The sequence below is a fragment of the Astatotilapia calliptera genome, chromosome 4 (genome assembly GCF_900246225.1).
Source record: "Astatotilapia calliptera chromosome 4, fAstCal1.2, whole genome shotgun sequence".
Classification (NCBI taxonomy): Eukaryota; Metazoa; Chordata; class Actinopteri; order Cichliformes; family Cichlidae; genus Astatotilapia; species Astatotilapia calliptera.
The window spans coordinates 12,776,276-12,798,372 of record NC_039305.1 but is presented as its reverse complement, the minus strand read 5'-3'; the positions used below and the strand labels follow the sequence as shown (position 1 = coordinate 12,798,372).

Genomic DNA, 22,097 nt, shown 5'->3' with positions numbered 1-22,097 from the left:
AGGTGATGGTTCACTGACTGAGGATGCAAATTAATGCAGGGTAGAAACAACATGTCATCTTAGTGTCACTGTGACCTTTTGTATGTTTATCTAAACTTAGGAAGCACTGCTCACTGGTGTGCAGCGATTGTACATTACGCTGTGACAAACAACACATACTTAAGACTTTTCTGGCAAAAATAAGATGAAAACAACAAAAGCAAGAAAGAAAGAAGTATGAGTACAGTTTAAATGAACAACACTTTAATTAACGTTTTTTATGTAAAATTTAAAAAAAAATTCATGTATGAATATTTTAAACTGCATTTTATTAAAATAAGGAAAAAGACAGCAAAACATGAATTCCTAAAACTATGCAGTAATGACAAGAAAATATACTCATGGTGTAAATCTTATGCCTTATTCAGATTTCCAACATGAATATATTTTAGCAAACAGCAGTAGACAAGTCAATTTCAAATGCACATTCTGGTCCTCGACTATTCAGTGGGACATTCTGACTTCTTGATGGTTTTCTCTGAAGTCTGTGAGGCCAAAGACACTTTACATGTATAAACCTTATCCATGTTCCAGTCTGATGTCTGGATAGTCAGAGAGCTGCTGATTTGGTAAGTCTGGTCTGGTCTCTGAACAGCAGTGCTGGTAGAGATCCCACTGCTCACTGGACTCCCACCAGCCAACCAGCTCACATCTGCAAAAGGCACAGACTGACTGGACAGACAGACCAGAGAAGCTGTGTCGGACTGGAGCTCAGCACTGGACGGAGGGAAGACTGTCAGGACAGGAGGAGGGAGGCTGGAGCCTGAAAATACATGAAAGATGTTCAGGAAAAATCAAAGGAAATGAAATAAAATAATGAAAACAAAAAAAATCAAGACATCAATAAGAGTCAATATGGAATTAACATAATATTTGTTATGAAATTAGAAGAAAACAATACTACTATACTGTTATTTGCAAAAATATACAGACATAACCCAACATAGCAATTGAATTTATTTTTAAGTTTTCCCAAAATAAAATATGATTAGCTACTCTTTAACTTTTCATGTAAGATGTCATGAATTTAATTCTGGTTTCTGCATAACATGTGAGCATTTTTCTTTCTTTAAAAAAAATGGTACGGCCAGGTTCTAATCACTTAAAATTAATTTTCAACTTTAGTAACACTGTTAACTGCTATTGAAGAAAGAGAAAACAGGCCTATGTTTTTGAAATGCCAACCCAAATATAAATTAAAACATTATGAGAATAATAAGAACGAACAATATCATATTTCACATCATTCTCAGTGAACATTTATATAAAAATATACAAATTTGGTTTGACACCTTTTCAGTTTTTTGATTGCACAAAATCACAAAAGATGATGTTGAACAAGAAACATTTTGACTTAGTCATCAGCAGATTTTTGCAAAATCTCTCTTGTTTTATGATCCGTTAAACAGCACTTACTTGTCACAATCAGCTTGGTGCCTTGTCCGAATACCACAGTGATTCAGTTTGTATACATGGCTGTACAAAAACCTCCTGACTGTCACTGATGAGGGGAGAGGAACTGAAACATCCTGTAGAGACCAACTTGTACTGTCAACATCTCATTCTCTTCATCAATCTGTTCATTTTAAACAATGTTAAAGTGTTTTAAATACCGTCTCTCTCTGTCTCTCTTATTCCTTCATGTCACTTGTTTTGTGCAAGATTTCATGAAGTCCTCGTTATTGGCCAGCATTAATCAGAGCTGCCTCTCAAGAAGATTTTGGTGACAGTCTTTCTTTCTGCCTTATAAATGTGTTTCTAATTACACACTGATGAATACTGAATCTGTTTGTAACAACGACCACCACTGAGAGTAATAGTCCTCAGGTCATATATATTTGTGTGTGTGTGTGTTTGTGTATTTGTGAACCAAAAATTGGTATTTATGTCAAAGTCTTATTCATTTCAAATAAGTTGAATGTTTATTGTGCTTTTGTTATTCAATTTGTTGGCATTCGTTTGTTGTAAAATAATTCTAAATTAGTATTGTATTCTTTGTTGTTCTTTTTATTCATTAGTCATCAATAACAAAGCATGTGATGTTAGGGGAACATACTATTGCTATCTGTTTGCTTTTGCAAATAAAAGTCTTATTTTTTATAATTTCTATTTGCACATAGCCTTTGGACCAGCTAATAGAGCAGGAAAATACAAGAAATGTATTTATGACATAACTGTGTAGTGTAAACAGTCACTTTCAAGAACATTTACAGATCATCATTTGGTAATTTATGGGCAATTGTACTAATTATTTAAGTGAAAATACATAAAATTCATTAAAGTTTCATGGTGCTCCTTTTGCTGCTCCAAGGTGCTGTCCTCACCTTTTCTGCCAGGTCGTCGTCTGGTTTCCTGTGTCCTCTTGGCTTCTACACCCACGTGCTACTCACCTGTTGCTCGTCACTGCTAATCGATCCAGGCAGTACTGAAGGCCTTGTTGGAGTGCCGTTCCTCCTAAGTTCCTCGTTGTACCTCCTTTAGTGTAGGCCCGGCTCTCTCTAGTGTACTTCCCTGTGTTCCCTGGTATTTCTTCTAACGTCTGTCTCCGTCTCCTTGTATAGATCTTCCTGGATCCTTGCTTGTTTCCCTTGGACCTGACATGGATAAGCATGAGTGAGAGTGAGTAACAGTGTGGAATTGGACTGAGTGTGTTTCCTGTTATGGACTGAAACAAAGAGTAGCGTGAGTGAGTTTTCCCCGACCTTCTCTTCGAATCCCTGGAACCTTCTTTGCATTATTCCCGTATATATGTAAATAACTCACCTGGTGTTGTAAATAAAACCCCTTTTGACTGCACAGCTCTGAGTCCTGCTTAACTAAATGTGACATTCAAGTATTCTTGACAGAATTCCAGGAAGAAGAAAACACTGAGTAGATACTGTTTATTTCCTTCCCATGAGTATTATGTCAGTCAGTTTGAGCTTCATCATTTGATCTAGCTCAAACTGACTAGCTCAAATATATACAATAATAATACAATAACTACAACAAATCACACCATCAGGATTACCAAAGTCATGTTTAATCACCATGTCTGACAAAAATAATGTTCTTGAAAAGTGGTTGTAAAAGTATCAAACATTTACTAGTGTTCTTTACCTCACCTTTCTACATTTTCTTTCCGCCTTATAAATATGTTTGTGATCAGTACAAACTAAATGTAAATGAAGATGTCCTAGATGTTCTAAACTATCTTCAGTATGCCTTTGTATTTTTGTTTAACTGCATGTTAACAACACTTTGTTTTAAACAATAAGTTAAACTGCAGTTGGAATGTAACAGTTAGACATGTGAGTAGAGTCTATAAAATTTATTAAAAACAGCAACATATAATACTGTATGTTGGATAGTTTGGTTTAAATGATCATTTGGGCTGATGTGAGTAAATAAGATGTACATATTTCAGTGCTTTGTTCTTTATGCTCATAATAACAAAGATTAAAAAGCATTAAAAACTGAAAAATTGAGTGTTTATCAACATGTTATGTGAAGGTGGTGAGTTTGACTGAGTTTTCTTGATGGGTCTTTTTTCTGCATGTAAAAGTTTCTCAAAAAGCAGAAGTACTAATGAGGAGGTTTTTATCACAGCCTGAATCACTGTGATACGTACGCAGAAGCAGAGTCATCATATGTCTGACAGTAATACACTGCAGAGTCTCCTGTCTCTGCTCGCTTGATAATGAACTGGTAATCAATGTTTGATGAGGATTTAGAGTTGAACCTGTCTGAGGAGAATTCTGTTCCAAAGCTGGGTGAGCTAACTAAATAATGAAATCTTAGAACATACTGAGGAACCGTTCCAGGAACTTGTTTATACCAGCTAACAGAATTCCCATCATATCTCTCTATGTTACAGTTGAGAACAACTTCTAGACCTGGAGAAACTGTGTGGACAGCAGGTGTTTGGGTCAACACGATCACTGCATCAACATCTGCCAGGAAACACAGAAAAAAACTGAAGATAAATTTTAGCTCTAAATATGGAATAAAAAATAGGAATGAGAAGAAGATCTTACATGTTAGAGCAGTGATGAGAGTGCAGAGGGTCCACAGCATGTTGTCAGTGTGAGGTGTAAATGATCTTTACTGTTCAGCTGAGATGTGAGTGAGATTGTGAGAAGAGATACTGGAGCTTATAAAGACAGAGGAAACCAAAGGAGGAGGTGGTTCAACAAAACTACTTTCATTCATAGATCAAATGATTTATGAGCAGTTTGTCATTGTTGTTCACATTGTTTCACAATGTTTTGGATTCATATTCATCATTCATGCTCATGTCTGTCGTAAAATAATGTTCTCGAACAGTTAATGTAAAAGAAACAAATATTTATAACTGATGTCCTTATGCCCACACGTTCCATTTTCTTTCTACCCAAGTGTGTTTATGATCGATTTTCAACTAAAATTTAAGTGCATTTTCAGTTTATATATAAAAATGTTTTCTTGACAGTTCTTCATTTACATGTATCTATTTTACACAACCTCATTGTGTAACAAACACTATCCTTTTAGTCTGATTATTGCCACATGTACTGCAGCTGGAATGTAACAGTTTTAACACTATAGACTAGTATACATCAAATTTATGTAATTAAAGCAAATCACATACAGCAGCATACACATTTGTGTGTTTGTTAGCATTTTGTGTATAATCATTTGTGTTATTGCAGATGAATGTGCACATATTGAAATTCCTCGCTTATTTATATGTTCAGTGATAAATGTTAAAATTAGTCACAAAAAAGTAATTCAGTGTTTATTTCAGTTTTTCTCACATTGGGTCAAATCTCATCAAAACTCTTTAAACGAGCTCTTTTGTCAGTCACAACTCTAGAGTGATTACTTTCCTGAATACTTTCCTGGATTAATGTTTTCAATCAAATTACTTCAAACTGAATATTTTGATAACTTGGTTTTCAGGGATGGTGAAAGCTTTGTATTAATAATAATAAACTTTATTTATAAAGCACACTTAAAAACCAAGGGTATGCCAAGGTGCTTAACAAGTAGCATAGAGAATAGAAGGAAGATAATAGAAATAGGACCAAAGCAAGTACTAGGTATGCAAACAGGTAGCTGTCACTGATACATAGGAAAGCAACAGGTACAGAGCAAACAAGAAGTTAAATGAGCATAAAAGTGCATAATATAAAATCATAAAAGAAATATTAACTAGAGGGAAAGGCAAGATTGAATAAGTGGGTTTTTAGTCGTGATTTGAACAGTGCAATGGAATCAGATGCGTGGAGGTCGAGAGGAAGGGTATTCCACAGTACCGGGGCAGCCAGAGCAAACGCACGGTCACCCAGGGACTTCAGCCGAGATCTGGGTTGGGTCAGAAGTAGTTGAGTGGCGGATCTAAGTGTTCTAGCAGGAGTATGTGATTTGAGAAGTTCACTAAGATAACGTTTGTGACCTCCAGGTTGGATTATTGTAATTCCTTGTACTACGGTCTTCCCTCTTCTCTTCTTCTTAGACTACAAACAGACCAAAATGAAGCAGCCCGCCTCTTGACTGGTACCAGGAAATTTTGCCCTATTACTCCTGTTCTAGCTAGCTTGCATTGGCTGCCCATAAAGTACCGTATTCAATTTAAAATATTACTCCTTACATTCACCTTAAAAGCAATGTGAGTCACAGCAGCAGGAGGCAATGTGGTCACATGAATGACACCCACTCACAAAATCTTTGGACATGAAAGTCCAAATATTTTGGGACGATACATGTTTAACTCTAAGAAAGGAAATAGGTGGCAAAATCCCTGTAGATCCCATGATGCTGTATCTTGGAGTAATTAAAGAGGATGTTGTGGTAAAAAAAAATAAGCTCATTGTTGGTTACAAAACAAATAGCTCAAAGAATGTGTATATAAAGGATATCTTTATGAGAGGATGGGTTTCTTGCAAAGGTCTAAAGGAGACGCCTTTTCACAAAAGTGGAAGGAATGGATTGCCTTCATGTGTCATGGTCCTGGGTCTTCTGCACAGTGTTTTGTGTTTTTCATTCAACTTCTGTTCTTGTTAGATATTACCGACTGGTTATATGTAATGGTTTTAATGTTCAATGGAAAACAATAAATGACAGCAGAAAGATGCAGAAAGGCTTAGTTTCATAACTGGACTTCATTAATGTTCTTTAACAGTAAGTTAGGTTTAGGCAAACATCGTACCGTGCTCAGCTGTCTCTGAATGATCAAATGATATGAACTGAAACATTTCCATTAAAAACAGCAGGTCCATTTTATTTTACAGGGAGCCTATTTGCCATTTACTTGAGTTACTAAGACCTACAGGTGCATCCTGGAAATGAAGAAACAGAAGCACAGAGAGGTGATGCTTCACTAACCGAGAGTGAAGATACATTTGCAAATCTACAACCAACATTTTAAACCAGTAACACTTGCCTTCTCTCTTACTCATGAAGAAATATTAAATGATGCTCTCTAGTGGTCAAATATTACTTAGTCTGTATGTCAGAATATACTTGTGTTTTAACTATGGGAGCAAGAAAATTGAAAATTTTGTGCTTATGAGTGTTGTTTTCCTCTCTGTGCCCCTCTCTAAAATGTAACAGTTCATTTCAATCACCTTAAATTTATGTTAGTGCAAAACAGTGGCACAATCCCATTTATTCACAAGAAAACACATTTTTAAATCGATGCTTTTATTAATTTAATGCAAAACATGAATTCCTGAAAATACTTGTCAAAAACCAGCTAATGAATACATGACTTAAACCTTTTGCATTATTCTGATTTCTAACATGTAAAGACTGTAATGAGCAAACAGCACAAGCAGTAAAGAAGCAGATTTTAAAAGCACATTCTGGTCATCGACTACTCAGTGGGACATTCTGACTTCTTGATGGTTTTCTCTGAAGTCTGTGAGCCCAAAGACACTTTACATGTATAAACCTTATCCATGTTCCAGTCTGATGTCTGGATGGTCAGAGAGCTGCTGATTTGGTAAGTCTGGTCTGATCTCTGAACAGCAGTGCTGGTAGAGATCCCACTGCTCACTGGACTCCCAGCAGCCAACCAGCTCACATCTGCAAAAGACACAGACTGACTGGACAGACAGACCACAGAAGCTGTGTCGGACTGGAGCTCAGCACTGGACGGAGGGAAGACTGTCAGGACAGGAGGAGAGAGGCTGGAGCCTGAAAATACATGAAGGACAAACAAAAAAAGAGAAATGAAAGGAAAGAAGGAAATTGGACATGAAGTCATAAAACCAGAAGAAATCAAGAAGACTCAATATGGAATAAATATAACAATTGTTATGAAGTTAGAAGAAAACAAAACTAATGTATAAAATATGAACTAAAATATATGGATCCAACATATCATTTGAATTTCTTTTTGTATTTTTACAGTATAAAATATGATCAGTCACTGTTTAATTTTCCATGTAAGATATATTTGATTTAATTCTACACATTTCTGCATAACATGTCAGCTAATGTGGGTAATTTTCTTTCATATCAAAGAAAAGTTCTAATCACTTCAAAGTAATTTTGAACTTTAGTAACAGTGTTAACTACTATTCAAGAAAGAGAAAACGGGCCTATGTATGTTTTTGAAATTCCAACCTAAACATAAATTAAAAGCAATAAGAACAGAAAAACAACATATTTCACACCATTTTCATAGAACTGGTTTGACACCATTTCACATTTTTTAAACATAAGTCATTCATGTCGCTGTATATGTGACAACCTGAAACTATTTCAGATTGTACAAAATCGTAAAAAATTATGCAGAACAAGAAACATATTGATTTAAGTAGTCATCAGCAGATTTTTGCAAAATCTCTGTTGTTTTATGATCAGTTAAAAAGTACTTACTTGTCACAATCAGCTTGGTGCCTTGTCCGAATACCACAGTGATTCAGTTTGTATACATGGCTGTACAAAAACCTCCTGACTGTCACTGATGAGGGGAGAGGAACTGAAACATCCTGTAGAGACTAACTTTCACTGTCAACATCTCATTCACTTCATCTGTTTGTATTTTATAACTGTGTCTCTCTCTGTGTAGTCATGTTTATTCCTTCATGTCACTTGTTTTGTGCAAGATTTAATAAAGTCGTCATTATTGGCCAGCATTAATCAGAGCTGTACTGTCTCTCAATAAGATTTTGGCCACAGTCTGCTTCTCTATGAACCAGCTTTCTTGGGAGAGTCTTCCAATGTCTAACAGGAACTCACTGCAGAGTCTCCTGTCTCTGCATGATTGATAATAGACTTGAAATCAGTGTTTGGTCAGGATTTAGATATTAATCTGTCTGAGGAGAATCCTGCAGAAAATGCAGTTGACCTGTAAGAATGATGAAATCTCAGAACTGAGAACTGGTTAATTGGGTCAACACTTTTGCTGAATCCCCACCTCTCAGAAAATAAAAACAGATTAAATAATTTTATTTAATGTTTTTTGTCTTGTACAGGCTATAAAATGAAGTAGACATGTTCTAACATGTAGGATCCACCATGTTAGAGCAGATAAAAGAGAGCATCGGTCGCATAGTGTTTGACAACCATGTCTTACAAAGAAATCAAAAGTTGTCCTAACATTTCTTCATTTCCATTTTTATAAATGTGTTTCTGATTAATCCAAATTAAGCTTCTTTAAATTTTCTCAATCTAGAAGCTCTAATCAGAGTTTAGTGTAGGCTTAATTTTAATAGCTGCATCTTATTAACGTTCTTATTAAGTATTAAGTGTTAAACAAAGTGTAACAGTGATCAAATTTGAGTAATCTAAATACTATTACATTTACTCTAGCTATTTTTAATAATGAAGGTTTAAAATAATTTTTTAAAAATTTGATAGCCGTTGTTTAATAACGGGTTATTTGAAGGTTATATGTTACCTAGAGTTTTCTTGATGGGACTGTGTTAGATTTGTATTGTTGATTGTCATTTATGCTTAGAAATATTTACTTATATGTGCTTAGAGTTTTGTAATTAGTTGTAGATTGGTAGAGGTTTTGATCCTTGATAGTCTGCAAACTTTGTGTGTATTAGACAGCACTTTGGGAGCATGAGAGGTCATACCGTGTCTTATTGTTTTATGGTAGGATTAACGTAGCTACGTCTGTTCTAGTCTAAGTGCTCTTTGTTTAGATGAACTGCAGGACTTCCTCACCGTGTTATCTAGGATGAACCATCTAGGGTGAGGGGGAGGCTACCCTCTTCCTGACCAAGGATGTTTAACCCTTTGATCAGCAACACACACACACACACACACACACACAGGCAAGGTACTCTTTGTTTGTATGTAGACGTCGTATGTTAATGAACCTATGCATATTCATGTAACCTCAATAAAAGGGCAGTGTTACAGGAGGACGGACGAGACCAACTGGAGTCAAGCGGTTGTCCGGTTCTCTCCCGTGCACGAGTAACATGAAGAACTTTGCCTATTTGTGTCTTGCTTAGCAGTGTAATTATATTGTCTTAACGTTCCAGCGAATAGGTTTATGCTACAAACCTAACAGACTGTCTTCAAGTAAAAGATTCAAAGAAAGCAAAGACAATGCTGAGGAAATTTTTTCCCACAATGTAAATAACTGATATGGAATCATCAGCAGAGTCATCCCATGTCTGACATTAATGCACTGCTCCTGTTTCTGTCCGCTTGATATTTTAGTGATAATCAATAATTCATTAGGATGTAGAGTTGAATCTGTCTGCATCTTGTTTCAAAGCTGTGTGAGCTCTCAGAATAGTGAAATCTTAAAGCATACCGAGGAAGCCCTCTAGGAACTTGTTTATAGCAGCTAACAGAATTCCTATCATCTCTCTCAATGTTGCAGTTGACAACAGCTTGTTGACCTGAAGAAACTGTGTGGACAGCAGCCGTCTGGGTCAACGCTATCACTGCATCAACATCTGCCAGTCACTTTCTTAATTCCTCATCCTCTTCTGTAGAGCTAGCTAGATTCTGTAGTACCTGAAGACACCTGCACTCCTTCCAGCCTATAGCGTGAACGCTATAAATGAACCAAATGCAACAATTCTGTTTTGAAAATGTACGGAGTAGAAAGTAGATATATTTGTGTTAAAAAGTACAGCTCTGGGGATAGAGGTTCGGAAGCCAAGTAAGCTGCCATAATGACTTTGACAAATGCTGCAGCTCGTCTTCTGACCCGAACCAATAGACATGAACATATTTCCCCGGTGCTTGCCTATCTTCACCGGCTCACTGTTCACTTCAGAATTGATTTTAAAATTTTATTGTTGACTTACAAAGCCCTGAATTGGATATTTGTCTGACCTCTTACAGCCTTATGTGCCCTCTAGATCTTGTTGATCAAATAATCTTTTGCTTTTAGCCATACCAATGTCAAGGCTGGTTCACAGAGGCGATCGAGTGTTTGGGGTTGTAACGCCTAAACTGTGATATAATCTACACCAGGGATAGGCAACTGCAGGCCTCGACGGCCAGTGTCCTCCAGGTTTTAGATATCACCCTGGGTCAACACACTTGAATCTAGTGATGCACGAATCATGAACGAATCGTTCAATACTCGAGAATCACTTTACTAACTCATGAATCATGATTCACAAGCCCAACTGACTCACTGACTCATCCCTGTTGCTGTTAGCAGCAATGTATCTAGCTTATAATTAAAATTGTGGAGAAAAACACAACATCCAGTATCTTTACAAAAAAATTTCTGCTCTGAACTGGAAGAAAAAACCCTGAGTAGAAGCTCACATCAAGAAAATAGCTCCTCGGTTCACAGTAGCATCGCTCTGCTAACATGCTAACAACACATTTGCGCTACTCACCCCCTCCCTTCCTGTGCTGAATCGTAAGCTTAAGCAAATCACCCAGGACTCGCTCACCCCCTCCCAGTGGCGTGTCCAGCGGCCCCAACCAGACTGGCCACCCCAGGTGCCACCCCGAAGCTAAAACAATAAAATTTAATGAAATATCAAATGTACGATTATGGTTTCACAGTGAAGCTCAGATATCCGAGGGTAAGTGAATGCAGCACCGGCTTCTGCACTGTGAGCATCATGTTAGCAAAGGTAGGAGAGCCAAGCACGAAACACAGCACCGCAGAACACATTTTTTCGGCGACTAGCCATCGGACATTTGCACGGTGGGCTGATGACTTATTTATTTTTATTTTTTTTGTAACGGCATGAACAATGAGAGGTGGTGGATTGGCCAGATGCTGGCCGATTTGTAAAAATAACTCAGTTGTTTGGTGGTGGCTATGGTGGAGCTTCCACAGAGCCAACAGGTGGATGAGGGAAGGGGAGGCAGGAGGAGGAGAGCCACGAGGCAGCCGCCGGTCCGAGTATCAGGTGAACTGAACTTAAGGTAAAAAGTTATGACCTGCAGTCTATCTCGGTCAGATATAAACCAAGTTTAGGTGGAGTTTATATTCGTTGTGCTGACTTTTTACAGTCAGTTACAATAACTCGTACTGCGTGAGCTAGCATGACGAGTTTATACAACTGTTCGGTTGCTATGATGTTACTGATAGTGAACTTTATTTTATTCATAAGGTTAGTTAGTAGAGTTGCCAACGGCTCCTTAAAAATGGAATGGTCCCTCATTCAGAGAAAATATTACGCGTTTCGTATTGAGCTGAGAAGAGACGCAGTTTGTCTCGTACTTTAGCTAGAATGGAAAAAGACACAAAGCTGGAGTTATTCTGTCGTTATGCTGCACAGCTGCCTCTTCTCTCCCCCCCCCCCCCGTCTTCTGTTGCTACTTCAATCATGAAACTGATCAATGATCAGCTGATCGGCTTTTCTCCCTTGTTTGTTTATTGCCCACTTTGCGCCAGAAACAGGAAACCAGCGGATGTCACGCTAAACAACAGCAGCACGTTTAAGCTTGATCAGCTGTTGTTAGAATTTATTTAATATTAATTTCTAGTATCAGCTGATGTTTGCTGGAGCCACAGCTGTAAAGCTGCTGGTCATGATATCGGTTTGGATATGTGGTGAGAGGGAAACATGAAGATGAAACCAGGAGATGTCCTTACTGAACCATCAGAGCTGAACAGGTGATGGAGAAACAGGTTTACCTTTTAGGTGACATGAATGAGTTGAAGTTATGAACTATTTCAGAGAGACAAATAACACCAGGATCCTTTTCTAAGTAGCTGACAGCTGGTAACTGTGCAGGGGCGGATCTAGCAAAGTGTTGCCAGTGGGCCAGGTAGGGCATTAATGGGGAGAGGGGGGCACAAAGAAATACTTTTCTTTCTTATTCTCATTTAAAATATCTAGCTTTTATTAAATAATTATCTGAATCTTGCGAACAAAGTTTTTATCTGACGTAAAATGTATAGAAATCATACATATACCAAAAAGACAGTGTACATCACTGTCACAACAGCATTTGTTTTCATTCAAAGGCTTTATGGCTTTAATACCTGGTGGGCCGGTCTGTAGTGAAAATGCCCAATTTTTTGTCCCAGTCCATCCCTGCAGGTTAATACTGGCAGTGTCACCATGCCAGCTGACTGTAATTCATCATCAGCCAGTGTTGTTCTTTATACATCAATATTACCAAAGTTTACCATAAGGCAGCATATAAAGTATTTACTTGCTTTCAGGTTTTATTCAAATGTTAGTCTTTTCATTTGTTTCCCCACTTTTTTCCTGTTTCAAAATCAAACACCAGATTGTGAGAAGATTAACTTCTTTTTTTAATAGGCATTGGTTTTGCATAGACATTGGCTAATTTGCCAATTGTATGTTAAAAATGTTCGTATTTTGATATTCAAAAATGATTTTGCCCAAAACATATGTGCACTACATGTCAGTAAAAATACTGTGCAAATATTGATGTCCTTGACTGCTGAATAAACACTGACTGATTGTATCTCTTGTACTTTATCAACGCAGTATCTAAACACTTTGCACCGTAGTGGTTAAAATCTCATTCTAATAAGGTTACGGTTATTAGGTTTATAGGGTTATTGAATTATGGTTAACGGTTGGTAGAATTGTTTTTAACATTATCTGCCAATTACATCTGCCACCCTTCTCCAAATCTGTGCCCCTACCTGGCCCCCCCAACAAAAATTTTCTAGACACGCCACTGCCCCCTCCCTCCTGTGCTGAATCATAGAGCGAACGAATCACTCACTCACTCACTCACCCCCTCCCTCCTGGCTCACAACTTCTTTTTCCTCTTGGTTGGCAACCAATGTGAAGGCGCATTACTGCACCCTGGCTCACAGCTCAGTGGACATTTAGATGAGAAAATATATATTTAATACATTTAAGGAAAATGCTAATAAAATAAAAATAAACAAAATAAATGTTTATTAAGCAATTTTGATAGGAAATTGCTTAATTTTAGAAATGTTTTTGGTCTTTTTTGCTCTATAAAATAGTTTTTTTTTTTTTTTTTTTTAGAATCGTTCATCTTAGCAGTGGGATTTACATGAAAAGAGAAACAAATTAAGTTTGAGTGAAAATGTACATTTTTTGCACTCTCTGGTCAACTGACTCAGTGAATCAAATGACTCAAAAAAGCCGATTCACTTTGGTGAGTGACTCATTAAAACTCGATTCAGTAAAAAGAATCAAATTTACCATCACTACTCGAATCAAATGATATCTAAAACCTGCAGGACACCGGCCCTCGAGGCCTGGAGTTGCCTACCCCTGATCTACCCTTACACATCAGACAGGCTCCTACTGTCAATCTTTTAAAATCTCATCTTAAAACACTTTTGTATTCATTGGCTTTTAATACAGTAAGAGAGTTATTTGATATTTATTTGGTGTTTGGTACTAGTTATTTTGTATTTTTATACAGCACTTTCGTCAATTGCTGTTGTAATTAAATGTGCTATATGAATTTAAAAAAAGAAACTAATGTTTAGACCATCTAACATAATTCAACCATTTCTCTGTGTTGCAGCTGAGAACACCTTCTTTACCTAGAGTGGACAGCAGGTATCTGAATAAACACTAACACTGCATTAGCATCTGCCAACAAACACATAAAGAACATGTGTGAAATGTCTTTCTCCAAAAAGATGGGCTATGAAACAGATGAGAAGAACACTCTCATCTGAATGGGTCTTTTGTCAGCTTGTGAAAAAAATGAGCATTAAAAAGCAGAAGTATCAGTGAGGAGGTTTTTGTCACAGTGTAAATCACTGTGATACAGCAGAGTTAGAGCTGTCAAATGTCTTACAGTAATAGACTGCAGAGTCTCCCTCCTCCACATTTTTGATAATCAAACGATAATCTGATGTTGACTGATGAGTGGATGTGAATTTTGGAGAGGAGAACCCAGAACCATAGCTTGGAGAACTATATCTATGAGAAAACCTCAGTACATACTGAGGAACTCCTCCTGGAATCTGTTTATACCAAAAGACAGTGTTATCAATAGTCCCCAGGTTACAGTCCATGGTGGCTGTCTCTCCTTTCCTCACTGATAAAACAGGAGGTTTCTGTGTCAGCACCGTCACACCACTCACACCTGCAAACAACAATAAGACATGGAGTCAAGAGAAACACAAACATTTATGAATCCAACAAATAACTACTAATCTGAAGTATAAATGACGTTCCATACATGTTAGAGCAGTGATGAGACCACAGAGAGTCACCAGCATGATTTCACTGTGTGTTGAGACTTGTAACTTGGAAAGAGATAGAACTGCTTCTGTAGGATGAGGAGAGGAGGTGTGAACCATTAAATATGACACTGGAATTCAGAGAGACTGACAGGAGGAGGAGCTAAATGTGCATATTTTGTGATGTATTTGGGTGACTTATGTTCAGTGGAGCTTAATTCAGTATTTGTATTAATAATTATTGGTGATAGTGATGTCTCCCTCCTCTCCCTTAAAATTGTGGTGTTATATTTTATTATTATAAAATGTTTACTATGTCCTTCAGATTTATTATTGATGCTTTAAACATTACCAGTTTTTATGTTTGGACAAAAACAGAAGAGACTCCCACTAACTGTTAGAATTAACTGTTATAATTAGTCAACAAACAAAATGCACAACCTTTTGTGTAACATCACACGAAACCAGAGTGTTTAGGGTTAAGAGAACATTTTATAAAATGTTATGTCATTATTGAATATTGAAGAACTGAACAAAGAGTTCAAATACAGATCACTGTGATACAGACATTTTATTATAGTTTCTCTCATCTACATCTTGAGAGTTAAACAATCTGATTATCACTGTGACACATATTATTGCAAACTGATGAAACTGAGCACCACTGTTACTAACACTCAGGATGTAACTCTTCTAATCCTGGTGCACAATGCTGGTGGTGAATACCTGTTTGCACACAGGTGAGTACAAAAAGGTACTCACAGACATACACCATTGATTGGCTGCTGCCTCTAAACATATTGTGATTTGTCGGTCTTGTGTGCTGCTCAGTAACATTCATTATTTATTGTTTACTGTTATTTATGCTTATGTTGGTTGTTGCTGTGGGTTCCATACTATGTTGTTCTCTTTTTGCTTGTTTTTTTTTTCCCCAGCAGGTGATCAAACAGATTTTTAGTGTCTTTTCTCTCTGTCTCTCTGTTTTTCTTTACCTCTCCTTCTCTTGAGCCTCTTCCCAACTTCTCTTTTCTTTGTCTTTCCTATCCCCAGGTTCTGTCCATTTAGATTGTAAGAACTTAAAATTAAAAAAAGAAATCAATACATAAATAATAAATATCGAACAAACTGTGACAATCAAGTGGACCATTATGGCAAAAGCTGTAACGATCAGCTTGCAAAAAATACATCTGTTGGACATTTTCCTTGGCCTTGAGACAATACAAAAAAACCCCCCAAAAAAACGAATTGAGTCTGATGTCTATTATATTACTTATAGATAACAGCATACAGTATTGGTCTCCTGTTTTGTATATCATTATTTGAGTAGTTTTGACTGAATAGTCCCCTCTTGGCTTTTTTCATGATTTTCCTGATTAATATTAAAATAAAAAAACAAAACAAATAACACAGTATTTGAAGGTGGTGGGGTTTCAGTGAGTTGTTGGAGGAGTCTTATTAGGATACCAAAAAGCAGAAGTATCTGTGAGGAGGTTTTTGTCACAGAGTAAATCACTGTGATACCCCACTGCTAGCAGAGTCATCCCATGTCTTACAGTAATAGACTGCAGAGTCTCCCTCCTCCACATTTTTGATGATCAAACGATAATCTGTTGTTGACTGATGAGTGGATGTGAATTTTGGAGAGGAGAACCCAGAGCCATAGTTTGGAGAACTCCAGCCATGATAAAACCTCACTACATGCTGAGGAACTCCTCCTGGAATCTGTTTATACCAATAAGCAGGATAGTTATCAACAGTCCCCAGGTTACAGTCCATAGTGGCTGTCTCTCCTTTCCTCACTGATAAAACAGGAGGTTTCTGTGTCAGCACCGTCACACCACTCACACCTGCAAACAACAATAAGACATGGAGTCAAGAGAAACACACTGACATTTAAATGTAACATGAGGTCTTTTCTTCAGTATCTTTTAGACTCTTTACATGTTAGAGCAGTGATGAGAGCACAGAGAGTCACCAGCATGTTGTCACTGTGTGTTGAGAATGGATTTGTAATTTGGAAAGAGATTTGACTCCTTCTGTAGAGGAGAGGAGGTGTCAACCATTAAATATGTCACTGAAACTCAGAGAGACTGACAGGAGGAGCAGCACTGGATCCCCCCCCCCCCCCTTTCTCTAAGCTGTATTATTAACATTATTTTCATGAACACTGATGTTGGTAATGTCTTGTTTTTTTCTTCTTTTTTCCCCTTTGTTCATTTATTTATTGTTTGTTCGTTTGATTGTTGTTTTGAATTTTATAATGGTTACTTTCTCCACATCTAAAATGAGACAGGATTATAGTTGGTTATATTTTACTTAAACTTGTGTTTTATTCAAAAAATACGCCAAGATCTAAAATTTGCTAAATTTGAATTCATCACCATCTAGAGAACACTGTTAGATATTTTTAATGATGCTGAGTGTTAGATTTGTATTGTTGATTGTCATTTATGCTTAGAAATATTTACTCATATATGCTTAGAAGTGTATATAATCATTGGTGGATTGAAAGGATGTTTCATCCTAAAGTAACAGCTCTGTGTGTTAGGGAGTGCATCCGTTCTTCTAGAGTGTCCTTGGTATAAATCACATACTCCCTAGGAGAGTTTCTCTTTTCTTGTTGATTTATGGTATAGCAAGCACACGTATATCTGTTTAAGTATAAGAGCCTTTTGTTCAGATGGACCGCTAGACTCCTGGCACCAGCTTTGGGGAGTCTTCACAGGGTCACATCTGGACACCACACACACACACACACACACACACACAGTATTCTTTGTTCACATGTATACCTATGTAAGATGTCATATGTTAATGACCCTATGCATATTCATGTAACCACAATAAAAGGAGTGCTATGGGGAGCCTGGCTGAGAGTCTGACGGAGGTCAAGTGGTGGGACGACACTCGGCTCCAGCCAGCTTTCCCTCATGCATGAGTAAAACCAGCCTGCTTGTGTCTTGCTTTGCAGTGTAACTATATTGTCTTCAACGTTCCAGCGGATAGGTACAAGCTACAAACCTATCACTGAGGTTCTTGTATATTTACCTCACTAAACGTTACGTTAGTGAATACTTTCACACTAACTTGATCAGACTGCTTTTGCAGCTTTTTCTCCCAGCACAGCTCTCTCCTCCAGTCCGAGTCACCTCCTGATAGAGGGAGAGCCTCATTAGCTGATCAGCCCCAGCTGCAGTTAAGTAGCAGAGGGGGTTGTTAATCAGCACAGGAGCACAGAGGCTGCAGCCAGAAAATACACAGTGTTCAACAGCTATAAATGCCATAAAAGTCTAAAAGTCTAGAAAATGACAGTAATGATATTAGCATTATTTGTAGAAACATTAAGTTTTCAGCTTAAAAGTTCCAAACTATGAAAACCATTAAGAACATCCAGTGAAAGGGAAGCACAGGAAATATATGGTGTTCCAAAAAAATTAAAGAAACACTTTTTAAGAGTATCGCATCAAGTATGTTAAATTTCTGGTCTGATCAGTCAAGTAGCAGAGGTTTGTTAGATTGTTAATCAATTTCAGCTGCTTTAGTCTTAATGCAATCAACAACAGGTGCACAACACAGGCAATGGTGAAAGAACAATCAAAACAAATGATTTTACACGTGGAAGTCACTGGCATTTTCCCCTTTTACTTTTTCTGAGTGTTTCTTCACTGGTTTTGTATTTGGTTATGGTCAGTGTCATAGCTGGTAGCATGAAGAAAAACATGGACTCCAGCTCCTCCAGTACGGTGGAGGAGTGTGTGTCTCTGGTCCAGTGGATTCTGAGTTCCTACTGGTGCACGACCAGTGTTGGTCAAGTTACTTGAAAAAAGTAATCAATAACTAATTACTGATTACTTATTTTCAAAAGTAATTAATTACTTAGTTACTTAGTTACTTTTTAAAAACACGATTTACAACCTGAATAGGTGATAAAGCGATAGATCTTTCAGCCCAATTCTACTTTTTCTACATAATCCATCATACAAAATGTAATCAAATAGAAAAGTCTCTTTTTTTAACTTGTTTTATCAGTTTTAATCTTTTAACTTTATGCATCAAGCAAAAATTAAATTATATGCAACATTCTCTGACTGGAAGAAATTTGTTTAACATTTAAACCTATTTTCTGCACATTCCAGCACATAAAATAAAACATTTTTTTTCGTGTTTACACTGACTCTTTCAAATAGATGCAAGTAAAACACAGCAGAAAATAAATAAAGTCAAAGACTAGCGGTCTATTTTCACCTGTAAAGCAGGAGTGCGGTAGGCGGAGGTTTACCCTGGTGCAGGTGTGCCGCAGCGGTCAGTTGAGGAATCCGCGAGTTTCTCTGTGAGTTTCCCATTACGTCGTAGTGCACTCGGTGCTTGCTTGGAAGTTTAGGGGTTTTTTCGCTGTAAAAAGAAGTTTTCTTCCCACGCACAACTGACGCTAATGTTTTTGTCACTTTTTATGGAATCAAACTTAAAATAACGTCAGTACTTCCACGCTTTAAACGCTGCACGCTCATACCCTCTCCCGCACTGATATATTATCCACTGTTGATCTGCACACAGCTGTTGTCATGAACGTCGCACTTGCTTACGTCACTGTCATGAGACATTCTCGCAAAAAAATCACGGTTTTAGTAACGCAGTAACGCAGCGTTCCTACGGGAAAGTAACGGTAATCTAATTACCGTTTTTGCAATAGTAATCCCTTACTTTACTCGTTACTTGAAAAAAGTAATCGCGTTACAACTAACGCGTTACTGCCCATCTCTGATCAAGACTAATGTGATATATTAGATAATTTCTATATTGGTTACAATTAAGATTATTTTTACTTTTCCAGTTCACGAGGACTGTTTTCTTGGCAATGCATAGGGCAGCCATATGGGCTATATTCTTTTCTGTAGTGACATAATCTAAGATGCCCAACAAGCACACTAAAGGGGAAGTTGAAATGTAACATTTCAGACACTTTGATAAGTATTCACATATCTCGCGCCAAAACTTCTGAACTGGTGAACAGAACCAAAGAGCATGGATGTAATTGTCCGGTGTATTGGCTTGACAGTGTGAGCAGTTGTTGGAGAACATAAAGCCCATCTTGAACATCTGATGACCTGTATAGTGCACTGTATGTAATATTTTGTAGTATTGAAGTAATTGAAGACTGGGATTTCTAATTAAATAAAGGGTTTTTATGCATACCTGAGACCAGGTCTGGACTGGGACACCGGCCCACCAGTTATTATAAGGAAAAGCCATAAAGCCTTTGAATGAATACAAATGCTGTTGTGACAGTGATGTACACTATCTTGTTGGTATATATGTATTAATCCAATAAACTTAAACCTACACCATCCTCCATATTCTGGTATTTTAAACAGTACTTAGGGGAAATATCAAACAATCTAATCAATATTTACATATACCTAACTAGCAGTGTTGCCAACTCCCAGCAAGAAAATAGGGAACAACCCCCCACTCTGCCTCATGATGCTTAATTGACTTAATTGACTGTAATTTATTGCCAGGGTAAAAAAAAAAATGCACAGAAACCAATTATTTTTCTACAGTAATTAAATACATTCAACATCTTTCTTCAACCGAATTGTAGACTGCACACATGGTACCTTCCCAAAGGAAAAAGTACCATCTGTATTATTAATAATAATAATAATAATAATAATAATTTAACTTAATTTAATTTAATAATTTAACCCATTCACTCAGTGAAGCAGTATATTCCTCTTTCATAACAACAAATTAGATACATTGATTATCTAAAAAAAAGAAAAAAGAAAAAACAATAGGCATACACAAACACAGTTTGTCTATCTATAAATGTTTACATTCTCTTTCTACCTCACTAACATGCTTCTTCTCTCTGCAACTAGAGGCTACAGCTTGGAATCTGATTCAGAAATAACATGTTGACAATGTTTTGATCAAACGTATTTTACACCACAATGGTATTGAAAGCTGAAGATGTGAGACTTTATGAGTGAATAATGTGTGTATATTTTGGTGCTTTTTTTTTTAATTTAAAATGAAAGTGCAAATGAAAAAAAATTACAATGAATAAATTCAATAAAGCAATGTTTAAGAACTAATTGTGTGCCTTTGGTGCACTGAGTTTGTGCACAAAAAGCAGAAGTAAGGAGTGAGGAAGTTTTTGTCACAGTGTAAATCACTGTGATACGTACTCATTAACAGAGCTGTCCCATGTCTGACAGTAATAGACTGCAGAGTCTCCCTCCTCCACATTGCTGATGATCAAACGATAATCTGATGTTGACTGATGAGTGGATGTGAATTTTGGAGAAGAGAACCCAGAGCCAAAGGTTGGAGAACTATAGTCATAACGAAACCACAGCACAAACTGAGGAACTCCTCCTGGAATCTGTTTATACCAAAGAGCATCATCAGTAACAGTCCCCAGGTTACAGTCCATGGTGGCTGTCTCTCCTTTCCTCACTGATAGAACAGGAGGTTTCTGTGTCAGCACCGTCACACCGCTCACACCTGCAAACAACAAGAAGATATGAAGTCACGAGAAACATATTGACATCAGTATACATGTGTGCAATATAAATCAAAGTGTTTACATGTTAGAGCAGAGATGAGAGCACAGAGAGTCACCAGCATCATGTCAGTGTGAAGTATGAACTGATTTGGAGAAAAGCTGCTGGAGAAGCCATTTAATAGAACTATCAGGAGGAGGAGCTGTGTCTCCTCCTCTCCTTTTTTTTTTCTTTTGTCTTAATTTGTTTCTTTATTAGCAACATAATGTATATATTTTGATTGAAGCGTATAATCAGAATAATGAGAAAATAATACCAAGGCCTCCAGAAGAACAAAGGGACTAATACTTACATTAAAACAAAATGGGGGAAAAGAACTAGGCATACAAATAGCAAAGGAGGATTGGTCATGTGGGTGACACACAAGCTCAACAAATTGAAGAGAACTTACTTGGGGAAAATTGAATTTGTGTGTTTCTTAGACCTTAAAAGCAAGGAATGTGGGTGACAACAGCAGGAAATGAAATGAATGCCACCCACTCACAAAATCTTTGGGTAGGCAACAAAATTCAAATATACTGGGACAGTGCATGTCTAACACTAAGAAAAAAACTAGGCTGTGAAATCCCTGTAGATGCCATTGTGCTGTATCTTGGAGTAATTAAAGTATTGCTCATTGTAGGTTGCAAAAAAAAATAGCACAATTGGTATATAAAGGGAAATCTTTATGAGAAGATAACTTTCTTGCAAATGTTTGAAGGAGACGCCTTTTCATAAAAGTGGAAGAAATGGATTGCCTTCATGTGCCATGGTCTAACAGTATTCAGCTGTCTCTGAATGATCAAATGATATGAACTGAAACATTTCCATTAAAAACAGCAGTTCCATTTTATTTTACAGAGAGCTGATACGTCATTTACTTGAGGTTATAAATGAGTTACTAAGACCTGCAGGTGCATCCTGAAGAAACAGAAGAGCAG

The 22,097-nt window shown here is 37.2% G+C and overlaps 2 protein-coding genes and 1 gene segment (V, D, J or C); all 3 read right to left on the bottom strand.

Moving 5' to 3' along the window:
• Positions 1-359: 359 nt before the first annotated feature.
• LOC113020016 (immunoglobulin lambda-1 light chain-like) lies at positions 360-4,159 on the bottom strand. The gene is made up of 4 exons (XM_026163685.1): positions 4,056-4,159; positions 3,651-3,971; positions 1,456-1,494; positions 360-802 (listed from the first exon to the last, which is right to left on the bottom strand). The coding sequence occupies exons 1-4, from the start codon at positions 4,093-4,095 to the stop codon at positions 480-482; spliced, it is 723 nt and encodes a 240-aa protein (XP_026019470.1). The 5' UTR covers positions 4,096-4,159; the 3' UTR covers positions 360-479.
• A 2,526-nt stretch (positions 4,160-6,685) lies between these two features.
• Positions 6,686-21,266, bottom strand: LOC113020671 (immunoglobulin lambda-1 light chain-like). The gene is made up of 4 exons (XM_026164834.1): positions 21,202-21,266; positions 20,796-21,118; positions 7,885-7,918; positions 6,686-7,197 (listed from the first exon to the last, which is right to left on the bottom strand). The coding sequence occupies exons 1-4, from the start codon at positions 21,242-21,244 to the stop codon at positions 6,875-6,877; spliced, it is 723 nt and encodes a 240-aa protein (XP_026020619.1). The 5' UTR covers positions 21,245-21,266; the 3' UTR covers positions 6,686-6,874.
• Positions 15,623-16,721, bottom strand: LOC113020672 (immunoglobulin kappa variable 3-11-like). The segment is given in 2 exon segments: positions 15,623-16,455; positions 16,550-16,721. Coding segments are annotated over 2 exon segments (378 nt in total).
• Positions 21,267-22,097: the final 831 nt, after the last annotated feature.

Excerpts from the sequence above, each read along its gene's own strand:
- LOC113020016 (XM_026163685.1), bottom strand. The coding sequence starts at position 4,095 with ATGCTGTGGACCCTCTGCACTCTCATCACTGCTCTAACAT. Across the intron at positions 1,495-3,650 it reads ATATGATGACTCTGCTTCTG|CTGTGGTATTCGGACAAGGC; the intron begins CGTACGTATCAC and ends CAAACTGAATCA. Across the intron at positions 803-1,455 it reads CACCAAGCTGATTGTGACAA|GCTCCAGCCTCCCTCCTCCT; the intron begins GTAAGTGCTGTT and ends ATGTATTTTCAG.
- LOC113020671 (XM_026164834.1), bottom strand. The coding sequence starts at position 21,244 with ATGATGCTGGTGACTCTCTGTGCTCTCATCTCTGCTCTAACAT. Across the intron at positions 7,919-20,795 it reads ACAGCTCTGTTAATGAGTAC|GTATTCGGACAAGGCACCAA; the intron begins GTATCACAGTGA and ends TGAATCACTGTG. Across the intron at positions 7,198-7,884 it reads CACCAAGCTGATTGTGACAA|GCTCCAGCCTCTCTCCTCCT; the intron begins GTAAGTACTTTT and ends ATGTATTTTCAG.